The sequence below is a fragment of the Ascidia mentula genome, chromosome 8, assembly GCF_947561715.1.
Source record: "Ascidia mentula chromosome 8, kaAscMent1.1, whole genome shotgun sequence".
NCBI lineage: Eukaryota > Metazoa > Chordata > Ascidiacea > Phlebobranchia > Ascidiidae > Ascidia > Ascidia mentula.
In genome coordinates, this window is record NC_138573.1 from 17,822,915 (window position 1) to 17,847,374 (window position 24,460).

Sequence of the window (24,460 nt, forward strand, 5' to 3'; positions counted from 1 at the left end):
CAGATTTCTTGTGACGTCACTCGCTCAAACAGCAAACCTTGTAGTCTGATCGTGTGGGTTTTCAGAATCGTGCGTGAGGAACCATCAGGTTTAGTGAACTTTGGGTGATGACTCAATCTCATCACATACGTATGTCTGCGAACTTAATTGCTGTGACGTTAGTTCGCTTGTGTACAAAAACAACCATCAATTTGCTTAAAAATCTTGGCGCTATACGGTTGGACAACGATGGGCCGAAATTAATATTTTCACTGCAGTCATGGCAACAGTAAAGTTTTAAGAACCGTGCAGCAGTCAGGAGGTTCGGCCTCCTTCAATCGCCTTTTGTTTTCGAGAAATTCATTAAAATTCAACACAAAAGCGGAGTGAAGTGGTTTAAAGTCGTGCTCGATTGCCTCAGGGAGGTAAAACTGTAAAAACAAGCAAGGTGTCAGTCCATTGAGAGTGTGCTGGTAAAGCAAATAAGTGGACTGCAGTGTTTAAACAGCAGCTTCTCCACAGTGAAGATCAATGCTGGCCATTAGCTGAAACTGTTCGACCGCTAAACTGATGGAAAGAGGAAGCGGACTTTCGAGGTATTGTGGATATTGCCATTCGGTCTCTGTTTGTCGTTTACTATCGACAGCGACACAAACAATGCGATCGGCGTTTTCCGCTAAATATTGACAGGGGTTTGTGGGGAAATTAAAGTTGTTCGGAATAAGCCTCGACCAACGCCAGAAAGGAGTCGCGCCATTTGTGACGTAAATTTTGTTCAGTCACGCACACAATTAAATGCGCATGAATGAAAGGGCTAACTTGGTAGTACAAAGTTGAAAGGAAGTGTGCAAGTGGTTATGGGTGGAAAAGTTTGCGTTTCTGGTCAGCTTAAGCTTTAAATTTCATTAAGCAAATGTTAATATCGACCCATTGTCTAGCTCAGTAACTTGATGTCTGTGAATTCGGCAAACGTTAGTTACACGTTGAAGGTTCATCACTGGTAAACACGGGTGATTATTTCAACCCTCTGTCCGCAGTCGTTTTGTTGAATTATTTACACTGGCAGATACGAGCTGCGAAATGTTTGTTTGAGAGTTGAAAAGCAAACAGGAAATTTTCAACTCAGTTGTTTTTTCACTTAACTTACAAAGCACCCGGCCTTATAAGGTAGAAGCTCGTGACGAGGTATTTGGCAAAGGAGTAAGAAAACACCACATTGTCGTGGGCATTTTTGAAGCTGCAGCTTTGTTAATGTGATTAGATTTGAAACCAGTCTTCATATCTAATGTTTTAGTTACAATTTTTTATTCGGGTTATGCTAATGCCGAACAGACAGAAATATTTTTTGTTGTTTAAGCTGCACAAGGAGCCAGGGCGTTACCAAAGCGGCCTGGACCACACTTGGACCAATCACATGGACCTTAAAATAAAGGCAAGCCGGTTATAATTGTAACAAACTTTGTAAATCTTATTATCCAAGCAGGTTTTAGGCACACTAAAATCCACTATGCTGTCGATAGCGTCTATATAATAAAGCAAGGGGAACAACCCACATATCTGCCAAACTTAAAGACATCACGCCACACGATGGCGTCGTCGAGTGTTGATGTTATCGAAGGTATGTTGCGACAAGATTTTCCCAACGCAATTTGTCAATGTTGGTTTATTGGGATAAGGGGCCGTAAACCACAGTTAAAAGAATGCGGTTCTGAAACAAACTAATATTGCTATGAACATCAGGGCGCCCGTCCATATGCCAAATATAAAACCTAACCGGGATTATTGGGTTCGAATCCCGGTGTAGAATAGAAAAAAACAATAAGTTTAAGTCTTTATAAGCAGAATGTTCACAAGTTCATCACTTAGCGCCTTGCAACCAATGCAGCACAGCGCGTGACAACCGAAGGTCGTGTGCCCCCTATTTGTTTGTATTGCAACCTTGAAGCTGTGTTGTCATATATTAAATTATCTCAGCCACTTTTAGCAAAACTACGTTGGCCTTTCAAGTTATTGCTACTTACCCGAAGTATTACGCTCATACAATATTGGCAATGACCAGATTGCAATCAACTCCAATACCTTAGGGACGTAAATCAAGGCATTTTGAATTGAAAATGATTGTAAATGCGATCGAAATTCTTGCAAATGAATTGCGCATCAGTTATATGATATGGGGTATATCGTTCGTCCAGAAAATTGTAATACCCATTTGACAGTTGCAGGAGAACGCAAAAAGTTCAAACCTTTTCGTGCCTTCAAGCGAATGTTCCGGGATGGTAAGAAGGGAGCTAAGTTGAGTAAATCGAGAGGAAATCTCACCGATCTTTCAGAGGACGAGGGGGAGCCTGGCGGCTACAGGTTGGTGTGCGCATTTCATCCTTAATTGCAAGCGTATTACCTCGCATGTGTTCGGCATTTAATGCATTATGGGTTGCATAAACACTAAAACCTCGTATTGCTCCAACCAAACCTTAACTATTTTCATTTCCCATCAGATCGGTTTTGCGTCAGTTTTTACCTCAACGTGTTATTATCATCGAGCATTAATATTATTGGGTAATAAAGATATTTCCACCTATACGCCACAACCTGGAATCGTGCGGGGCGCCTTTAATTTATGTTCTTTACAAAGGAACACCTTAATTTATTGCTTTTCCTGTTTCATGCTTGCTTTTTAAACCGCACAATACCATGTTGTATTCTAAGGTACAAAGGTCCGTACGCAGCAAGCCCTCTGAACCGCAGGATTAGCCTTTCGCACGATAGTATTTTTACTCCCGAAGTCGCCCAGCTATCGGCGGACTTTCGCCGAACAAACCCGACAAAATCCGAAAATCACCCGACCACATCCGAAGAACGATCTTCGGAGGATCAAGTCCCGATAGCTGGTTCGTCGGAAAAGGGCGGTTTCAAAGACAACGAAAAGAATCGTGACGTAAGTCAATGCTATAGACAAACAAAGAATTATGTTTGTTACAATGACTATCACAATTAACACAACACTTGACCTGGACTTTCAAACCCTTGAACAACCTCGAAAATAAAACAATTATCAGCGTAACACAATCGTGAATGACTGTTTTCCTGCTTTACAGATGAAAGAGAAAACATCAACGATTGCTCAACAACTCACTATGTTACTGAACAGAAGTCTTGAACCGAGTACACCTAAAGTAGCAACTGAAGAGGTGAGTTATGCACACGAGCGCCATCTATGTGTAAACACTTCCCGTTCATAATTCAAATATTAAACATTGGAACACAATTTTCACACACAACAGTTGTGTCGTTATGGTTTATTGAACACCATTCGGACACATCGGAGATAATAAATTGGAATTTTTTACCTTGCAAGATTAGCTTCCATCTAAAGTGAATTGTCCCAATCATTTCAATTAAATTTATTTCTACTATTGGATAATCCAACATGCAACACTCCAACGAATGTACAACTATATCTGCCATTTGCATAAGACTAACCGTGTTGTTTAGCTTAATTGCCAAAATCCAAAAACACTTAACAAAATCAACAACCCAACACACACAGCATTTTCGACAGAGGCGAAGCAAGTTCAGTGGCGTTTGCACTCCCATTAACGTAAAACGCTGCGCTCTCGGGCGAGCGAGCAAATCCAAAATCGATGACCATAAATCTGATTAACGTGTCTAGAACTGCATGTTGGACTGGGCCTTGTCGTCGAAACGCGGGCCGGAGATTGATTGGGAAAAAACACGCTAGTATTAGCATCCTATGCGATTCAATGCGCATTGGACTGGTTGTTTTTCTGACTCTTCCGGTTTACGTCAGTGCCATGCAGCTGTAAGATCAGACATCAGGCCGTGTTTGAATAGACGGAGGTGAAATACAGACACGGCGTTGGTGTATACGTCTGAAACATACACCAGGTTTCTATGGCAGGGTAAGAGATGTGTTTTGGGCAGTTTGTACGAAACAGTGTGTTACATTTCACAGGGTTACTAAAATCATAGGAAAATTGTGTTGTCAACAGCTGGTAAAAATTGTATCAAGGGCAATGATTGTCGTGGTAAAGTCTTACATGCCGCTGATCCAATTCCCCATGTTATTTAATGTATTAGAAAGTACAAGATTAGATGGAGGTAAATGGTTTATGAAGTTCGAGACCTATGTGGCCGTTGTGCAGAAACGGGAGCATGCAAATGCAATATCCTGTGCGTTCGTTATTGAGCTTATTTGGGAGGATGATTCTACCTGGGAGAATTAAGCACACCACTCCGCATACAATGAAAACCAAGTTAGCAAACAACCAAATACGGGCAACCACTTTTAGTCGCCAGGGCAAAGTACTAAACTGTGCATGCGACAATCGATGTGACGAATGACCCAAGAACAGTGATTTTATGCAGGTTTTCTATTCTAACATTGGAATGGAGATATGCTTATGGAGCAACGGTATGCCGAAGCCTAGATTTAAAGAACGCCTGCAATGCCCTCGGGCAAATTTTAAAACTCGTAGTAGCAGTCAATGCACCGCGGAGTCTGATTTCCAGTAGGTAGATAACAGTGAGAAAATGAGACAGTTTTGGACGAAATAAAACAGTATAAGATTGCATTTTTACTTCCTCAAACATAATACTCAGTATCTTAATGTAGTGTTGCCTGCCGAATGTTGGTGAGGTTGGACAGAAGCGTGCGATTATGTGGCGGCAACGTATCATTGACATATACAGTGCGTGGGCTGCGGTCGTTACGTAGCAGTGCCCTATGTACTTGACCTACAGCAGCCGCCCGAGTTAGGAAATGTGTGTTGTTGGAACTAGGTGTGGTTTTAGGTATAACCTATTTATGGTTAAGGATTAGCTAAGGCTTAAATGAGGCACTTTTAAACAAACAGGAGATGAATTCGTTTAGCGTTGCTGGTATTGTTTGAAATCAGCGCAGCAAAGATGTTGCCACCCATTACTTTTTACATGAGGACAGGCAGAAAGAGTTAGAGGAGTTAGAGGTAGCAAACAATTAGGTTATAATTTTCCAGTCGGTTTATTTCTTTTCGAAATAAAACCGATTCTTTGAGTAATAAATGCATGTTATGCGTACCAGGAAACGCTCAAGTGGGCATCGATCTATTCAAACAACAACGTGAACCCGAAAAATACATAGAAACCGGAAATGGTAAATCATATGTGGTCTCTATACACGAGACCGACCTGCAACATCTGAGCCTACTCTCAGTTATCTCGCATTGTTTGCCGAGTCAGCCCGTTGAAGAGGTACAACCGCGTGTGTAGATCGTACTCTGTCATGATGAACTACTGTTTGGGAAGGCCGTAAAATTTGTGTTTGGTCGTTTTTCTTGAGCAAAGAGAGAAAGTTGAGTTAGGACTCAGTGTTGATGGAAGAAAGTTGTTTCGCGGGTCCACGCTGCCCGTATTTATGTGTAGAACGACCTAGTGTTGTTTACACTGACATAAGAAGGTACCGGTGGTTTTAATGGAAGCGACGCTTTCACCTCAAGTTGTTTCAAGCCATAGCTATGGGAAGTTGCAGCAAAATTACACATAAGGAATTCCAAAGCTCAAAAGGTCTGAGCAATGTGATAGAGGGCGCTTTAAAATCATGCAGCTTAAAAAAATTGCAGAGAACAAATGCAACAAAAATGGTGCATGAGGTTATTAGTTCGCAGTTTATGTCAAAGGGTCTGCAGATATTTTAACAATTCTTAGCATGCTGGTGTATCGAAAGATCTTACATTTTCACTGCAATACTTAAAGTTGCATCGCAAACGAAAATTAATGAATTAAATTCCGTGCCGTAGGAAAAACAACCAACGAACTTCGTAAATATCTGCTTAAATTGTATTTGTTACAATTGGGCAGCTCATAGTGCACTAATAGCCACTTGTATCCATAAAATGGGCTGAAGCAAGCAGCAGGAATATCAACAGCACATAAATATGCCGATAAAACTTCGAGCAACCAAAGACAAACAAGAAGAAAAAGATGAGAAAGTGCGCAGTGGGATTTTCTCCCGTTTCAACAGCAAAAAGTCCCGGGTCCCACTGACAACATCTGATCAAAACCTTAACCTCCAATCATCGTCAAACAGACCTAAGATCTCGTCCAAGGGAAAAAAGAAACGCAGGCCCGGGAATGACGAACCTTCAAATAGTGAGGAATCGAAGGAAAACGCGGAGAAAAAGAAGGGAGAAGAAATAAGTGATGAAAATGCTGGGAAACGTGGAGGAAGCGTTTCAAAATCGTTTAAAATATCGTTGGCACCATTGAGTGCATTTCTTGCGTCCAAAAGCGAAAAGTTCAAATCGGGCCGAAAGCAAAAGGTATAAAGATGGGTAGCCACGTAAAAATACAAGAAAATGACAATTGAAGCCAAGTTTGGCGGCAAAAGACTGCATAGATCCAAAAAGTCAAACAAATTATTTCACTTTATCTCTTGTCTGGAATTCGTACTAAGACCTATGTCATAACTATCACTAATACATCAGCATTAGGGACCACTTCGGGAGTTTGACTTTGCGGTATGGAGTTGTTCGGATAGAAAATATGGCGAACAGTACACACCATACTGTCACACTTGTGGCGTGGAGTTTGTAGGTTGTTTTTAAGCAATGCATAAAAGTTGTCGAAGCGCCAGGGAAAACTGATGGCAATTTAAATTAATTGACTCATATTTAAAGTCAATATGTCGACGGCGATAACTTTTCTATTATAAATTTCAGGGCTCCAAGGAATCAGAACCGAAACCCACAGAAGAAACAAGTTCTCCGACAGTTGAGATTTCGCCACCCGAAGCCGACTTATCACCAGGTAATATTGGTTTCGGTGCTCGAGTAGAAAAGGAAAAAGTCACAAAATAAACTGAGCACTATTGGAAGCAACAGCACACGACAGAGGTTCACAAGAAATTTCAACAAAAGGTTTAGAGCAAAACATATAGCCAGAAACACTCAAGCGTGCGTGATAAAATACCAGGGGTGGCTCGCCTTTGAGCCTAAAGACAATGTCATTCTCAACTCTTTAAATTTTTGAAAATCATCGTTGTGGCGTTTTAATCATTCCAACAAAGTCGTTCCGATTCAGTTACGTCACTGCCCTTGGTTGCCAAGTAACAGTTGCGTCTCAATTGGCTGCAATCTGGCCGCCCCAGTTACGGTGTGGCGGACATTCATTTGGGTCAAGGTACGCGTGACATACAACGACAGTAGCAATGATGGAAGACTTTGAAAGCAAGGCAACAGTTGTTAGTGAAGTAACTTGTGGTGCAGTGTAGACTGAACCGTAAATGATTGCTAAAATGTTGTAAGATTCTGTTAGAGCTGCAACGGGCAGACTAAACAACTGCAAACAGAAGTATAACGCTACTGTTTGTGTTAACAGTGACAGCAATACGCAGTGTAATAGCTAAATACATAGTCGCTTTGTTAGCTTTAATATGACAGCACAAAACGTGATTGTTTCGTTTGTTTACCACTTCAGCCTTAACACTTTCTTTAATTTGGAACGTAATCCTTTTTGTTGATGCTGAGTTGCAGAGGTAAACGTTTCTAATGACCCACAACTAATTGTGTGTAAACACGCAATTATTTGTGGCTTAGCTGTGTGTCATGCAACCACTGCGTTCCCCTCATTTCACCCCGTGCTTATAATTGTGCACGAAACTACCAACACTGCTCGTCGAATTCACTAAAATTACAACAGGGTATGACGCCAACCAAACAGTTGAGCAAACGTTTGCAAATAACTTTTAATTAGTTTGAGTCACAACTCAGATGTATAAGGTTGCAAGTTTGCACAGAAGTTTGTAATTATGTTAGTGAGCGCCAAAGAGCAAGTTCGCTATCGCAGCTCATGTATTTGTGAACTAGGTGCTTGTTATCGGGTCCTATTGATTCTTTAGAAAATGCACAGACGTTTTAAATATAAATGCCTTTAATTATAGCCGGTGGGTTTTACTGTCCGTAGCATTGCAGAGAAAAACAGACTGTTTTGGAAATCGCTTTTGATCGCCGCCGAATGTTTGGTCTGTAGGTCACGTGACTGCAGAGCGACGCGCGTCATGCGTTGTAATGAAAGACGAAACTATGATATATGTAACCCGAGTACGCGGGACGCTTTGTTCCACACCCGTCATATTTGTTTCAGCAACAACACACAACTGTGTGGGTCTCTTACAATTAGAAACAGGAGTGTAGTAAAGTGGTAATATATATCCGGCACGGGAAGGACAAAACCGAGGAATGCTTAGGTTGACAATCTTTTAGGCAAAGACGCGAAGTTTTAGTTCGATATGAGTCATAACAACGAGATTTTTCAGCGAGGAAACAAATGAAATGCTTGCAGTGGATGTTTTGTATCGAAATGAACCGGGTTTTGAAAGCAGGTTGTGTGAACGTTAGCACAGAGTCAATGAATCACAAATTGACGCACAATATATGGTGTTCAGATTCGCGGGCATTTCAACAGACTGGCAGTTTATTCATTATTAAGGTCACGTTAAACCACAGTTGTTGGTTCGCGTCATAAAAGACAACTTCAATTCCCAGTCCAGGTTGTTACAACATGATTTGGAGGTTGCAAAGATTTTTTTTAATCGTGTATCGATTTGCTTGAATAGCCTTGATAAGATGTACGTCAATCCGAACTAATTTACCGTTTGCATTGCAAACGGGCAACAGCCTTTGTAAACAACATGTTATAAATACATTTACCCAACGCGTTAACCAGGCGCCACTAACGATGGAAAACCAAAACCAATCCGACACTGTAATGAATTCTTGACGATCTTCAGTGGTCACGGCCTCATTGTAACTATTAAAATCCAATACCGAAAATCGTTTATTCCATAACGTGTCTATACGTACGTTTGTCTGTAATGATACTCATACAATTTCAATACTTTGTTGTGATATAAAAAAGTTGACCACCCGTTGCGAACAAATTTTGCCAAAACATGATCCAATATTGTGTTAAATGTTGAAGAGATTATAAGACTGAACGGCATTTCAGCCATTTCCCACAGAAGTTCGCAGACGTGTTTACAGGTCAAGGTTTAAAACTCTCGAGTCTCGCCAACCACGTTGATCTGTCAATCAAACATCGCTCGCGACGACGGGGGAAGGTTACGTGTCCATTGTTACACGACAAAACGTCACCAATCGCGTTTCGCGCGAGCGGAAAGACTTCTCAGGCGCTCGAGCTGTCATTTTTGTAGAGCGTATGAGGTTTTTAACAAATGGTCGAGATACAAGGTGGAAGTTTGTGTTTCAAAATAATGTTTACTATTGTGCTACAATATTCTGGTTAGGAAATACCGATAATCGCCATTTTCTTACTTAACCTACTATGTTTGTATTTTAAATTGGGTCAACATCATTTTAGAAACTGACAAATTTATGATATTGATTGTTTTGTTTTCCAAAACGTTGATGTAGAGCAATATACCTTAAAAGCCATTCCTCCAGGGCTGCTACGTGTTTTTGTTGTGCGCACGAAGGTGTTTGTTGTGCAGAGGGCGGTTTGAATAATGCACACTTCAAAGTGCAGCTACTGGATCGGCGTCACATCACGTTTTCGCGCCACTTCTCTCCGTTTAACGCTACGCAAAGACAACAGGATGTTGCGGCTTGCTGCGACATCTTCCACCAACCAGCCCTATTGTGGCCCCGACCTTTGTGACTGCGCTTGGTGGGAGAGTTGCAAAACGTGGGACTGGAGTTCTTCTGCTAGCTTGGAAAGATAGTCCAGCGACAGGCAGGAGTTAGAATGAATGCTGATGGTTGATTTCATGTTGAAAAAAGCACCGGTGGTTTCAGATAAGCTTTGCAATACAAGATAAGACAAAACTAGTGCGATTAACAAAGTGCATTTAGGGTAAAGGCTTGAAGGCTGTACTGGTTGATGTAAGTTAGCTATTGTGTAAGTGTATGGTGCAATTGTATCTAGCCCAAACCTTTATTGGAAAAGTGTGTAAAACTGGTATTTTTGATCACTTGAATTGCATCAAAAAATAGAAAAAGGGTCGCACCCGATTCTTTAGAGACGTGATGTTTTACAGCTGGCTGGCGTTATATGGCAGAGCAGTGGGGACGCGTGTAAACTATGAGATGAATTGGCATATGGTGATTGATTGAGCACTAGGTTCCTCGAACTAAACACGGCAGCATGTCACGCTTCTGTGTACACTGATGGTTGCCATCAGATTATGATAACAGTATATTGACTTAACAACGTTTTAAGTGACAGGACTGCTACTTGAAAGGGTTTGCATTTATTTCTGCCGACAAACGACACAAAAAAGCCTTATTTAATACCGTGTGTGTAAAAAATATGGCTGGTTCATTAACTTGTAAGCAATCGGGAGTTAAGTGCCGCGGTAAGAAACTATACTGAAAATAACACTTCCAGTTATTCATCAACTTAGCTCTTTGCAAACGTTGCAGTGTTGCTATTACTTCCTTATGTTGCACGCTCTCGCAGGCTCGTGGGTAGTGAATAGACTTCGGTATTATTGCTGCTATAACAATAAGTGTGCTCAGATATGGATACGGTGTTGGGCGGTACTTCACAACAACCCTTTCTCAATAACTCGGCGGCATACGACAAGATCGCAGCCAGACCGAAGAATCGCAAAACTAGGACAAGAGGCCAAAAGGTAAGGTGGTTTAATGAGAACATTGATGTGTTCAGTGGTGTTGGTATGGATTGTTTTAAAACTTTTCTTTGTAACATTAACCCATGTTGGAAGCAAATTTAACATGCCAAATGCCTTTTTCCCAACCTAGTGCCTTTGGTGTTTAAAATATAGTAATACAGGAGAGAAGTGTTTACAAAAAGAGTTAATGCTTGCAAAAAATACTTTTTTATGGTTAATTGAGTACAAACAATTTCATTTTATTACCAGAGACCTGTCTCAGCTATAGTGAAAAGTACAGAACCAAACAGCTTCTGGAACAGTGGAGATGATTTGTTCAACAAAACAAGTTATTCATTTAAAGGTAATATCATACACTTAAGCATACAAAATGAACAATAAATGGAAATATTTACTGCTGCTTGCTGCATCAGCAATTTGTGCCTGGTCATATTGTTGCACTTAGGATGTGACATCATGGCTATACATCCCCATGCAATTTATAGTGTACAGACATGTCAGATCACTCTAGCCATGCTAAAAATACACCCAGGCACAAATTGCAATGTGGTGTGCACATGTACATTAACGTCATGCACATTTGCCATTCAATGCACACTGCAAATAATAATTGATATTTGCACTAAATTAATGCAAACAATTTTTTTGAACAGAGCCCAGGTCAGAGTCATTTGTCCAAACAGAGAAGGTTTTGGAATCACCAAAGGAAAAAGAAAAGCCTGAAGAAAAGGCTACTGTCAAGAAGACGCACTCGTTTAAAGGACCAAGCGTAATGTCTCCCCTTGAAGACATTAAAATGATCAAACTAAGAAAAACACCAACTGAAGAGAGGAATGATTTCACATCTCCAACCACCAACAGCGCTGATAACAAAGACATCAAATCCACACCAAAGTCAGGCCCATTACCTAAACCCCGGTGGAACAAAGTACCCAACACTCCTACCAGTCCTGTTGCGACTGAAAGTCCAACATCGCCCGACAATAATGTGAGTAAATATTCTCCACCAAAAGTAAAGAAGAGGACAGAGTCGTCAAATAAAAGTTCAGAGAGTGAAAGCACAAAAAAATCTGGCTTTAAACCAAATTGGCTGAATTTGACACCAAACAAGAATGAAAACAGCAGTGAGGAGACACAAAAAGTGGAATCGCCTCCTGAAAAAAGCATGAAGAAGTTGAGTCCAGTGGATAATGTTAAACCAATTACCACAAAAGAAGACAAAACTGATGAAGACAAAACGCCAAAAGAAGAAAGCAATTACCTTGCTGTGCTGGAAAAGAAAAGAAACGAGAGAAAGGACAGTTTTAAAAAAGATAAGTTGAAATCGCCGATTATAGCAAAAACAGAAGAGAAAAACATGGATTCAGAAAAAAGCAAAGAAGTTGATGCAGAAAGTCCACAACAAAATCCATTTGCAAAGTTAAAGAAAGTTAAAAAAGATTCAAAGGAAACCAGTTCATCACCCAACACTGAACCATCTTCTGTTCAAAGTTCTCTTGTTTTGGATGAGGAAACTGCAAAATCTGCCAGCCCTGTGTCAAAACTTGCATTTTTTAAAGCAAAAATGGAAGATGACAAATCGTCAAATACAAAACCAGTAGAAAGAAAGCATTCTGGCAGAAAAAGCTTTCCAGCAAAACCAGTTGTAGTAGAAAAGGAGTCAATTGTTGGTTTTAAAGCAAAAATGGAAGATGACAAATTGTCGAATACAAAACCAGTAGAAAGAAAGCATTCTGACAGAAAAAGCTTTCCAGCAAAACCAGTTATAACAGAAAAGGAGTCAATTGTTGGTTTTAAAGCAAAAATGGAAGATGACAAATTGTCGAATACAAAACCAGTAGAAAGAAAGCATTCTGACAGAAAAAGCTTTCCAGCAAAAGCAGTTATAACAGAAAAGGAGTCAATTGTTGACAACCCATCAAAACAAAATAAAGAAAATGCAACTACTAATGAAGAAATTAAATCACCTCTTGTTAAAACTGCCTCGAATACATCAACCATTTCCAAACAACATGACAATGAGCCTTCGTCCATCTTTCCAGTTAAGTTACGAAAGACGTCAAAGAGCAGCAAGCCACAAACAAAAGATCTTCAAAATGAAGAAAAGAAAGATGACAGCAAGAACACACCACATTCAAAGCAACTTTCGCCAACTGACAAGTCCAAACCGAGCATTAAGGAATCACATAAATCGTCCGGTGATTTAATTTCTGATAAAAAAGTCAACACAATAAAAGTTGATGAAAATAGTAACTCAATTACAAGGGAGGAAATAAAAAAAAATGAAATCAAAAAGTCACCAAAACCTTCTGCTTCTAACAGCAAGGGGCATTGGCAGTCTAACAGTTCCAAAGAGCAGTTGGTAAAGAAAAGTGATTCACTTCCTGTAAACAAGGATGAAACCAGCAAACAGAACAGTGAGAAAATTGTTCCCAAGTGGAAAATCCCTACAAAGCCTGAAAAGGAAAATAATAAAAGTGCTTCTCCACTCAGCAATGGGCAGAAGAGTGAAAAGACTAGTACACCTGTGAAAAGTCCAACACCCAAATCTCCATCAAAGTCAAATTTTGTTTCTGGCAGCAATTATCGAACGTCGTGGAACAAAAACAACAGCAACATTGTGATAAAGGACACCAACGATGCAATAAAGATGTCAGGGCCGATTGAAATAAAAGAACACCCCCTTGAAACTGAAACCAAGCCCAATTCACCTCCCATTGTTGCTAAGAAACCCAAGATCAAAAGGAAGTTGTCCTCCAAGCAAGCAGACACTTCCACTGCTGATAAGCCTGTGGACACAAAACCACCTCCAGAAAAGGAGGTTAAAAGTCTTACCAGCCCTGAAGCAACTGAAGAAAAGAAAGATCAGAATGAGAATGTGGCCCCAAGTGAGGGCCCAGCATGGGTTTCTTTGGCTCGAAGACGCTCCAGGAAGTGGGAGAATAATATATCAACAACCAAGAATGTGACTATTTCTGAGTCACAAGCAGAGGTATATTAATTTACATCATTTCAAAAAGTCATTTGTGAACCTAAATGCATTTTTTTTTGTTTTTAAATGTCTCAAACTAAGACACATAATTTTTGTTGTCACTTTTAGGTTTTAACTTTACCTACCGAGGAAAAATCAAAACCAGCTGAGAAACGTGACATCCAACCAGTCAAACAACCTCCTGCTTCCAGTAAAAACCTTAAACACAACAGCAAGAGCATGGAGGAAAAGAGACCACCCATGACCAAATCCACTACCCTGCGGTCTATAAGCAGTGATACCAATGCACAAAGCAAGGTGCAAGTTTCAAAATCCACCAGCTACCCCAGAGGTCTTCCGCCTGCTGTAGAATCAATCAAACCCAATCCACCTCCATGGCTAGCGATAGCTATGGAGAAGCAAAAACGTTGGGTTGATGGAACCGTATAAGTTAAAAAAGTACCTGCAATGTGATATGGCCAAATAATTTTTTTTGTGCTTAACTGTTGCTTAGTACAAGTGTGGTTGCAAATGTTTTTGTTGCATTTTCTTTTTCATTGCTACCATTTCAAGTGGTGTACGTTGACTTCTTCTTAAGTTGCAATATTCATGTTTCTGCTGTCGATTGTTTAAGAGATTTTTGCTGATGACAGTGAGTCTTTAACTAGCCTGGATTTAGTGGATGCATGATTCACAACTGCACGATATTTGACATATTTTTATAATCGCCAAATTGTTGTTGTTGTAAATATGTAAAATTCACATGGTTGATATATTAATTTAAACACTAAACTATTCCTCCACCTAAATCACTTACTTCTTTGCATCCAGTTCCAATCAAAAGCCATAACACGATTGTTTCCGCCTTGTTGATCAAACTTGGCTCATTTAAACTTCTCTAATACTTTTCTCAACCTTCACAGTTGTTTGCTGATCTGGGAAGTTAACTCCCCCTGTTAGTCTGCAAACAGCTACATGAAAATTTATTGTTTGTTTAATTGTTTTTGCATAGCTTCCACTTTCTTCTAAGTTTCTTATTAAGCTGCATTTAGCCCACCTCATTGCAAGTGAATTGTAATACATAAATATAATGCAAGTCCAGTTGCCAGGGTATTGTGATAAGCATGCACTGACCTATTCTATATAACCTGACAAGTTGTTATTCTATAATTTAACTGTTTAATAAGCAGCTTTCAAACTAATCATTCCAGAGGTGGAACTCAGGTCCAGCTTTAAATTTTTATATATTTCTCATTGCACAAAATTTGACGAGACAAAAACAGAACTATGGACCAAGACAGAAAACATTAAAAGCTTTGTAATAATTTACATTAAAATATTTGGTACATCAGCAAACTTCACAGAAGTGTGATTGGTGCAAAACCCCTACCATATTTGTGTTGTCATATAAATTATGCTTTCAGAACAAGCAGAAAAATGTTATGTAAAAGGTGGCAATAATTCAAAGGTGCAGCAAACTTGTACAAATACTGTTGATAACATAACCAATATGGCCAAAAACATTTGATCCAAATTGTACAACAAACATAACTTCCTGGTATGTGTTCTACATTGGTTACTGCAGTTATATTGCAATATTTCACAATAATTACAACCACATGACAGGGACGCACATAAATATACTGGTGTATTGGAAGTGGGACCACACTATCTTTGGCACTGAGGTGTTGGACCTCCCCTTGATGGCATGCACCATTGTAAGCTATAATATATTTGCGTTGCCGGGATAGCATTGGTTATGAATATGTCACCACCATCCAAGCAAGTATAAAGTAAAATAAGCAAATAGGGAAAACAGCTAGAGCTTTTCGTCCTTTTGGTTGACTGTCACCCAGAAATGCAACAGAGGCTGCAAATGTTAATATTTAGATGAGTTAATGGCCCTTTAGGGGCATTTAATTTTACACAAAGTTGCAGAATCCTTACAGGAGAATCTACATTTGTGTGATAGTTTACAATCCTACTTATTGCTCAATTTTATTTTCAGTTACAAAACAACGAACATTTTTTAAATGTTTAATTGTTCATTTATTTAACAAAAGGAAAGATATTTAGAAACCGTACATTAGAAAAGTATTGAAAACTTTTACTTACCGAAGATGGACCAACCATAGGCAACGGAAACCAGCAGGCATCTTATTACAACAAACACAACAGTTTGGTAAAACGTCTTTACGAGAAACCAGCAAATTATCATCGCAATAACCAATGGCAAAATGCAGTATCCCAATACACATACACTTTGAAAGAAAGATCTGAAAGTCAAAAGTCTGCAGGTTTATTAAAGGCAAGGCTAACGGTATGACACTATTCGGTAAACATACATTTTGCCACCAAGTAGTTGGGCATTAAGTGTGACAATACCAGCTCCAACCCACACAACCACAAAAACCTCTGCAAACTGGGGTCCTTGACCACCTGTTGTTTCGTCTTTGACACCTGCAAAAGTCAGTAGTTTCAGGTAAAGGTCTTTCAATTCAATGTTCAATAGCAACAGTACATAAACAATCGACCAATTATAGAAAGTTGAAAGTATGTGTTTAAATCACAATACACATGTAAACTGTATAATATGGTGTAAATTTTAAGCATACTTACCATTCAGAAACACAGCTAGAATCACACAAAGCACCAATGGACCCCATAAGTCCCCTGAAAAAGTATTACAAGAGAGAATGTATAACTTCTTAAATACTGAATTACGAATTCAACAATGATTTGTAAAAAGTAACTTGAGAAAAACAGATTTTTAAGCGAAATGTGTTTTTTTCTTGACCTATTAATAAAACAATGCTTACAATCTCTTAAGAGAAGTGAATTGCTTCTTGGATAAACAATGTGAGCAAATTTTGAACCCATCACCTTAATGTCACGAATCTGCATAGATGACAAACAACATATATATACAAATTAGTATTTGCAATTGCTGTACTACATAAGTCGAGCAAAAGTTCAAATTTATAAACACAAGAAAGCAATGCACAAGCAAACATCATTTTTATCAAATGTACTTACGAAAGTGTCCTTGACTGGTTCATCCAATGTTGAAAGTCCGTCATCTTCATCTTCTTCAGGAACTTGGGGTTGCTCTAATTCTCCTTCAACAGGAACAGCATAGGACACATCTTGAAAATCAGTCATATTTGGCCAAACCAGTGTGATGCTCAGTTTATTTCCAAAGTTTTATGCAAAGGCTAATAATGTAATAACAGATCTTGTTAAAAATTGTAAAATAGTCTTTCAAAAATTATAACCCTAACCCCTGTAATTAACTATTGAAGTGCTTTAATTATACAACGCACAAACGCGTTCAAAGTTTTGTCGACTGGAAAAAAAGTTTTGTCGACTAGCGTCTCGTTGGTACACTAAACACATCTTTTAATTCGGTTTTAATTGCAAAATGTGATCAAACTGTTAGTTAAGGTTTTGCGATAAACGGCTGGCGCGTTTCATTTTTGGTTTCATAGTTTGGATTTCAACAAGAAAACAGATTTTCCAAAGCAAAAAATCCCAGACGTACGTCAAAAACACTATTGTCATTCTGGCGAAATAAAAAAAAAGAAATTTAAAAAAGCGTTCCGCATCACTAACCACAACGTTCACATAATATTTTTAATTTTACTTCAGGTTGAGCATAATCCTGTCATTCCGGAAAAACAAAACAATTATCAGGACAAACATTTAATTGCTATGTCACACCAAATATTCCGTTATGTGGCATAAATCACAGCATATCAGAGAGCTTCCCAAAAAACGTAATTCAGGGACGCTTTAAACACTTTCCGGGACTAATATTTTTCTGAAAATGGCCCAGTAGTTAGAGTACAGCATCAGCTAAACGCTCATATCAAAATAAAATGGGACATAAGCGCCGTTTGGCATCAAAATGACTTTTTCCGTCAACAATTAAAAACGAACTATGATATACAATAATATTCTATTGACGCTTTAAACACTTTCCGGGACTAATATTTTTCTAAAAATCGCCCAATAGGTAGAGTACAGCATCAGTTAATAACTCATAGCAAAATAAAATGGGACACAAGCGCCGTTTTCCATCGAAATGATTTTTTCCGTGAACAATTAAAAACGAACTATGATATACGATGATATTCTATTGACGCTTTAAACACTTTCCGGGACTAATATTTTTCTAAAAATCGCCCTATAGGTAGAGTACAGCATCAGCTAATAGCTCATATCAAAATAAAATGGGACATAAGCGCCGTTTTCCATCGAAATGACTTTTTCCGTCAACAATTAAAAACGAACCATGATATTCGATGAAATTCTATTGACGCTTTAAACACTTTCCGGGACTAATATTTTTCTAAAAATCGCCCAATAGGTAGAGTACAGCATCAGCTAATAGCTCATATCAAAATAAAATGGGACATAAGCGCCGTTTTCCATCGAAATGACTTTTTCCGTCAACAATTAAAAACGAACTATGATATTCGATGAAATTCTATTGACGCTTTAAACACTTTCCGGGACTAATATTTTTCTAAAAATCGCCCTATAGGTAGAGTACAGCATCAGCTAAACGCTCATAGCAAAATAAAATGGGACACAAGCGCCGTTTCCCAACGAAATGACTCTTTCTGTCATCAAAAGAACCTTGAAGCACCTCGGAACGAGTGACTATTACGTCATAAAATGCATCAAACTCCAGCTTACACTGACAGGTTAAAATGAATTAGAGCTGATAATAATAAAATTATACTTTCAACACTTTCCGGGACTAATATTTTTCTAAAAATCGCCCTATAGGTAGAGTACAGCATCAGCTAACAGCTCATATCAAAACAAAATGGGACATAAGCGCCGTTTTCCATCGAAATGACTTTTTCCGTCAACAATTAAAAACGAACCATGATATTCGATGAAATTCTATTGACGCTTTAAACACTTTCCGGGACTAATATTTTTCTAAAAATCGCCCTATAGGTAGAGTACAGCATCAGCTAATAGCTCATATCAAAATAAAATGGGACATAAGCGCCGTTTTCCATCGAAATGACTTTTTCCGTCAACAATTAAAAACGAACCATGATATTCGATGAAATTCTATTGACGCTTTAAACACTTTCCGGGACTAATATTTTTCTAAAAATCGCCCTATAGGTAGAGTACAGCATCAGCTAATAGCTCATATCAAAATAAAATGGGACATAAGCGCCGTTTTCCATCGAAATGACTTTTTCCGTCAACAATTAAAAACGAACCATGATATTCGATGAAATTCTATTGACGCTTTAAACACTTTCCGGGACTAATATTTTTCTAAAAATCGCCCAATAGGTAGAGTACAGCATCAGCTAATAGCTCATATCAAAATAAAATGGGACATAAGCGCCGTTTTCCATCGAAATGACTTTTTTCGTCAACAATTAAAAACGAACTATGATATTCGATGAAATTCTATTGACGCTTTAAACACTTTCCGGGACTAATATTTTTCTGAAAATCGCCCAATAGGTAGAGTACAGCATCAGCTAAACGCTCATAGCAAAATAAAATGGGACACAAGCGCCATTTCCCAACGAAATGACTCTTTGTGTCATCAAAAGAACCTTGAAGCACCTCGGAACGAGTGACTATTACGTCATAAAATGCATCAAACTCCAGCTTACACTGACAGGTTAAAATGAATTAGAGCTGATAATAATAAAATTATACTTTCAACACTTTCCGGGACTAATATTTTTCTAAAAATCGCCCTATAGGTAGAGTACAGCATCAGCTAATAGCTCATAGCAAAATAAAATGGGACATAAGCGCCGTTTTCCATCGAAATGACTTTTTCAGTCATAAAAGCAATGTTTCAGCAATGCTGACCTTGCGATTATTACGTCATAACGGCAATAAACTCTAGTTTCCACTGATCTCAGCCAAAAATGAACCGATATCATACTTATACACTTTCATGAATTTTGCGGAATTATTTTTTTCCTGCTCTGCAAAAATCAATGGAGGCAACTTCGTAAGTGACAAGGCTGCGTTTAAAATGACATGAAGTCATTTTACACCATTGTCATGTGGTGTATACTCGAACGTCATCATTTGCGGACGCCACAGACACAACCACGCCCGGCTTTTATCGGCGTTGTTTTTCGCGTTTCCAGATTAACTTCTGTTCTTTTACTTTATAGGAATTATTGTTTTTAGCATACTTTCACGGACCTAATGAACCAATATGATATCCAAATAAAAGAAATGCTGCCTTCAAGTTCATCTTCAATGATGCACCTGTCGTTTTTTTTCTCTTGTTTGCTAATAACCGTTGCTTGTTTCTTACATAGGGCTCTAATATTTTTCAAATTTCTGAAAATATTTCACCTTGATGGAAAATACACAAATAGATTTGAAAGGACTCCTGGAAATGTTTGTTACCAACAGTATGACATAAACAGTCCTAGCGCGGCTTTATTTAGCAACTAGCTTTGGTGTCATTTTGTATAGGAGAGATAAAAAAACAACTGTGGGTCCCACAATTGTAAAATGGATCCACGCCCCACTGATTCTTTTGATACGTTATGGTTGTAAAGAGACATATAGGTCTACTAGGTGGGCATTTTCCGTCTGTCGAAACGTATTTTATCGCTGGTTTAGCGCCCGACCCATATATCAAAAAGAAAACCTGATCGGGATTCGTATCCACGATGTACCGTGTTCAAATCCCGGTTGGTTAAAAAAATACAAATCTGTGATCGAAAACCTGGATTGAATTACCGTGAAGTAAATCCCACTAAATGCTAATTGAAGATAACTATACTGCCAGGGTAGCACGGTGTAAATTTCCGATCTGGTTTACTATATTGTCGGAAATTTACATGTATATATATATATGTATGTGTAGCCAAATAGTAGAAACTAAAATGTTGGAAAGGTGTGACCTCTTTGAATAAGTTGTGAGTCTGTAGCAGATATAGAAAGGCGACCCTACAGACAATGACGAATATTGAATGAGTAGGTCTAGTAGTTCGTGACGCTTTTGCTGCAGCTAAATGTTTTTAGGTTTTTATTGGCGTCCTGTCGTTTTGATTGTTTAAGTGCACAACTTCTGTTCTTTTTTTCGTCATATATTCCTGGTGCGACTGCCACCAATTAGTTTGCAAAAAATTCTCGTCGTGTTGTGTTTCCAATGGCGTGCGTAATAATTTAAACAGGAATATTTTGCTGTGAGGTGCATGGTGGGTGATGATGACAGCGCAATGAGTCTCAGTAAAGGTCGGCTGACATGCTGTCTAGTTGTCACTGAGTTATCTGTTCCCCTGAGCACTCGACAGGCGAATAAATAATTATTATCGCAATCAAACAGAATCAAGTTTTGTATAGACTAGAATGGCCAGAAAGGATAACAATCCTTTCAAACACTACACACGGCCATGTAATGCACTTGCAGGTATGACTACATTTTTACTCCCGCGAAACAGTATTCATTTGCCAAAGTGCATCCTGTTGGTTACATGCGAGTAACACTGGTGTGTGACTTACCATACGTCCCGAAATGGCGAGGACCGTCTCGATTCAACGGCTTGTTTCGGCTGTCAATATATCCCGTTTTTTTCAGTGGTTAATGTCATTTTATGACATAGTTTATAGATCCGCATACTAGCGAGTGTGACTAAGCTTACAAAAATGGTTTCAATCAAACGTTATCAATTTTGGCATTAGTGCCAGAATTTTAGTCCAGGTAGCTGGCAGTGATCCCCGATTTAGTGTTTGACGAGAGGAGACGGAATAAATCAGTTGAGGGCGTTTTACTGAGACTCGTTCGCTGCGCCTCGAGTTACAGGTTAAATAATTACCGCCTCCGAATCGCACCCTGGTTACAGTTTATGGGAAAGTCGTTCGCCAAGTATTTATTGTTGAAAGCCCAAAAATATATAACTGTCCAACTGTGATGGGTGTTTGTTTGAGAACTTTGCGACGTATGTGTAAACATACATACAAAAAGAAACACTGACTCAATAAACAGTCAAGTAACTTCAATCAAAAATAACTTTGCACATTGTAATCGAAATCAACGACATTCACAATACGCAACAAATGTATCTCACTACAAACAGGCGAAAAAAAGAAAAATGTTTTCCGCGTGGTTTGGTGAAGTTCGTGCGTCAAACGCACGCTGAGATCATTGAGTTGTCGCGGACATGGAATCAGTGGAGATGGTTGTTTTTTGTTTTTTCGCACATAGGATTAGGCAGAGAACGTTGAACTGGCTCCAGCTTTAATCAATGTTCATCTGCGGAATATACTCAAACAAAAGTTAAATATCCCTTTAATCTAGTTAAATCTAAACTATTAATAAATTCTGTCGTCTTGGACTTCTTCCGCTCCACTATATAACTATAAAGTCGAAAGGTAAATTTGTACGTGACAAACGTCTTGTGTTTTTGCGTGAGAGTAGAAGATAACGTCAATTCAATGGTTTTAGGTATACATAATATAACGATATCGTGGAGAGAAAACAAAAAAACATAGTTTTAGTACTGAACAGCTTTGGCACTGTTACGGTTGGAAGGTGCGGGCTAATGTGTAAAGAAAATGGCTCAATGAGAATGAGCAATTGCAAATGCGAAGTTTGATCCGCGGCTTGGCCGTAGCTGCAATTCTGCTTCAACGCATTTTATGGACACGCAGTTTTGTAAGGAAGGATGTATGTAATCTGCGGTCGGAAAATAAGTAGCTTTTCAAAACTTACTAATACTGTTGAGCATCGCAGGTAAATCACAGTGCAGATTTTTAAATGACCTACTGCCCAAAGCAGGGTATTCTTGCATTCCCATATTCTTTAGTAAACCAACCTTGGACTCCGGATACTTTTTCTGGCAAACTGTAACCAGCAGTCTGCATTCTTGTGCGATCCCACTGTGACGGTGATCATGTCGGGAGGCGAGATCGTTGGTCCCGAGTGCCATTACAAAATCCGCTGAGAATCTTTTTCCAAATTCTAATTCCACGCACCCGTGACTGAACTTCCCTCCTGGAATAGATATGGCACTTAACTTAAAATGCTCACTATTCGAAGATACAACCTGGGGACAGACAATGTTCCTCCCGTTGCTGTCGGTCACTAACAACACGGAAGGAAGTTGTGAACAATCAGCCCGGAGGTAACATGTCTGTTTCTCCGATACCCCCTTGTCGTATCGAACCGCTCGAGTCCTTTTTCCCATCCTTGATCGATAGTTCAATGGGCACGAAAGATGTATACAAATTGTATGATACTACTTTGCAAATATAGATTTCGAAAAGTTGCAACAAAAAAAACTGGGAAAAACACAGTTTTCTTGTCCAAATTCTGAAAAAAAAAATCAACAGCAAAACACATTGTTCTATTGACCATCTCAAAACAAACTAATCATGCACTTCTAGTATCACCACTTGCAAAACAGATTTTTAGACTAAAACACGCCATCCCACCAAGGTATAATCAGTAAACGAATTAAAGAAAAAACTCATTTCAAACACAGACTGTAGCAGCCAACAGTTAATGGACTAAAAACAGACATTGGGATATATTGCAGGCTACTGATATATATTCGGTACTAGCTTGTTCCCATTCCCATGCGTGCCAGTGAAGGCAATTGCTTGACATTATTATGACGTAACAGTCAACAAAGCAGCTCTGCTGGACTTTATTTTGATTAAAGGTTTCTGTAAGCTTACAATTGCTTTCCACCGCTTCACCAAAAAATTTCTATCGTCTGATCTACCATTTTAATTTGAAATGTGCGTTTGCAAAGCTTGTGCTTATGATGTAACAGTCTCTGTGTCAGCTTTATGCCAAAGTTTGCTTTGCTTTGTTAGAGAAAAGCCATTTCGTAGGAAAACGACGCTTTTCTACCATTTCATTTTGCTAAGAGCTATTAGCTGATGCTGTACTCTACCTATAGGGCGATTTTTAGAAAAATATTAGTCCCGGAAAGTGTTGAAAGTATAATTTTATTATTATCAGCTCTAATTCATTATAACCTGTCAGTGTAAGCTGGAGTTTGATGCATTTATGACGTAATAGTCACTCGTTCCGAGGTGCTTCAAGGTTCTTTTGATGACAGAAAGAGTCATTTCGTTGGGAAACGGCGCTTGTGTCCCATTTTATTTTGCTAAGAGCTATTAGCTGATGCTGTACTCTACCGATAGGGCGATTTTTAGAAAAATATTAGTCCCGGAAAGTTTTTAAAGTGTCAATAGAATATCATCGAATATCATAGTTCGGTTTTAATTGTTGACGGAAAAAGTCATTTCGATGGAAAACGGCGCTTATGTCCCATTTTATTTTGCTAAGAGCTATTAGCTGATGCTGTACTCTACCTATAGGGCGATTTTTAGAAAAATATTAGTCCCGGAAAGTTTTTAAAGTGTCAATAGAATATCATAGTTCGGTTTTAATTGTTGACGGAAAAAGTCATTTCGATGGAAAACGGCGCTTATGTCCCATTTTATTTTGCTATGAGCTATTAGCTGATGCTGTACTCTACCTATTGGGCGATTTTTAGAAAAATATTAGTCCCGGAAAGTGTTTAAAGCGACAAAAAAATATCATCGAATATCATAGTTCGTTTTTAATTGTTGACGGAAAAAGTCATTTCGATGGAAAACGGCGCTTATGTCCCATTTTATTTTGCTATGAGCTATTAGCTGATGCTGTACTCTACCTATAGGGCAATTTTTAGAAAAATATTAGTCCCGGAAAGTTTTTGAAGTGTCAATAGAATATCATAGTTCGGTTTTAATTGTTGACGGAAAAAGTCATTTCGATGGAAAACGGCGCTTATGTCCCATTTTATTTTGCTATGAGCTATTAGCTGATGCTGTACTCTACCTATTGG

The 24,460-nt window shown here is 38.8% G+C and overlaps 3 protein-coding genes across 4 annotated transcripts in view; 2 read left to right on the forward strand and 1 right to left on the reverse strand.

Annotated features, from left to right (window-relative positions):
* LOC145912301 (uncharacterized) overlaps nt 1-24,460 on the forward strand; it is a 70,852-nt gene that overhangs the window by 41,446 nt on the left and 4,946 nt on the right. The gene's annotated exons all lie outside the window — the stretch shown is intronic.
* LOC145910677 (uncharacterized) lies at nt 1,465-14,689 on the forward strand. 2 transcript variants are annotated; one of them, XM_082997864.1, is made up of 9 exons: nt 1,465-1,597; nt 2,196-2,337; nt 2,686-2,914; nt 3,075-3,167; nt 6,696-6,783; nt 10,512-10,627; nt 10,877-10,970; nt 11,281-13,619; nt 13,728-14,689. In XM_082997864.1, the coding sequence occupies exons 1-9, from the start codon at nt 1,567-1,569 to the stop codon at nt 14,046-14,048; spliced, it is 3,453 nt and encodes a 1,150-aa protein (XP_082853990.1). In that variant the 5' UTR covers nt 1,465-1,566; the 3' UTR covers nt 14,049-14,689. The 2 variants fall into 2 exon arrangements, with proteins under 2 accessions (XP_082853990.1, XP_082853991.1); XM_082997865.1 differs by lacking the exons at nt 1,465-1,597; nt 2,196-2,337; nt 2,686-2,914; nt 3,075-3,167 and adding an exon at nt 5,808-6,296.
* On the reverse strand, nt 14,839-16,809 carry LOC145911391 (protein YIPF6-like). Its single transcript, XM_082998710.1, has 6 exons — nt 16,635-16,809; nt 16,418-16,496; nt 16,218-16,271; nt 15,944-16,058; nt 15,714-15,874; nt 14,839-15,468 (listed from the first exon to the last, which is right to left on the reverse strand). The coding sequence occupies exons 1-6, from the start codon at nt 16,758-16,760 to the stop codon at nt 15,356-15,358; spliced, it is 648 nt and encodes a 215-aa protein (XP_082854836.1). The 5' UTR covers nt 16,761-16,809; the 3' UTR covers nt 14,839-15,355.

What these genes read in the sequence shown, in the direction of transcription:
- LOC145910677 (XM_082997864.1), top strand. Translation starts at nt 1,567, where the DNA reads ATGGCGTCGTCGAGTGTTGATGTTATCGAAG. An exon ending in CGAAGCCGACTTATCACCAG is followed by an intron (nt 6,784 to 10,511) that starts GTAATATTGGTT and finishes AAGTGTGCTCAG; the next exon opens with ATATGGATACGGTGTTGGGC. An exon ending in AACAAGTTATTCATTTAAAG is followed by an intron (nt 10,971 to 11,280) that starts GTAATATCATAC and finishes TTTTTTGAACAG; the next exon opens with AGCCCAGGTCAGAGTCATTT.
- LOC145911391 (XM_082998710.1), bottom strand. Translation starts at nt 16,760, where the DNA reads ATGACTGATTTTCAAGATGTGTCCTATGCTGTTCCTGTTGAAGGAGAA. An exon ending in AACCAGTCAAGGACACTTTC is followed by an intron (nt 16,497 to 16,634) that starts GTAAGTACATTT and finishes TCATCTATGCAG; the next exon opens with ATTCGTGACATTAAGGTGAT. An exon ending in TCTAGCTGTGTTTCTGAATG is followed by an intron (nt 16,059 to 16,217) that starts GTAAGTATGCTT and finishes TGACTTTTGCAG; the next exon opens with GTGTCAAAGACGAAACAACA.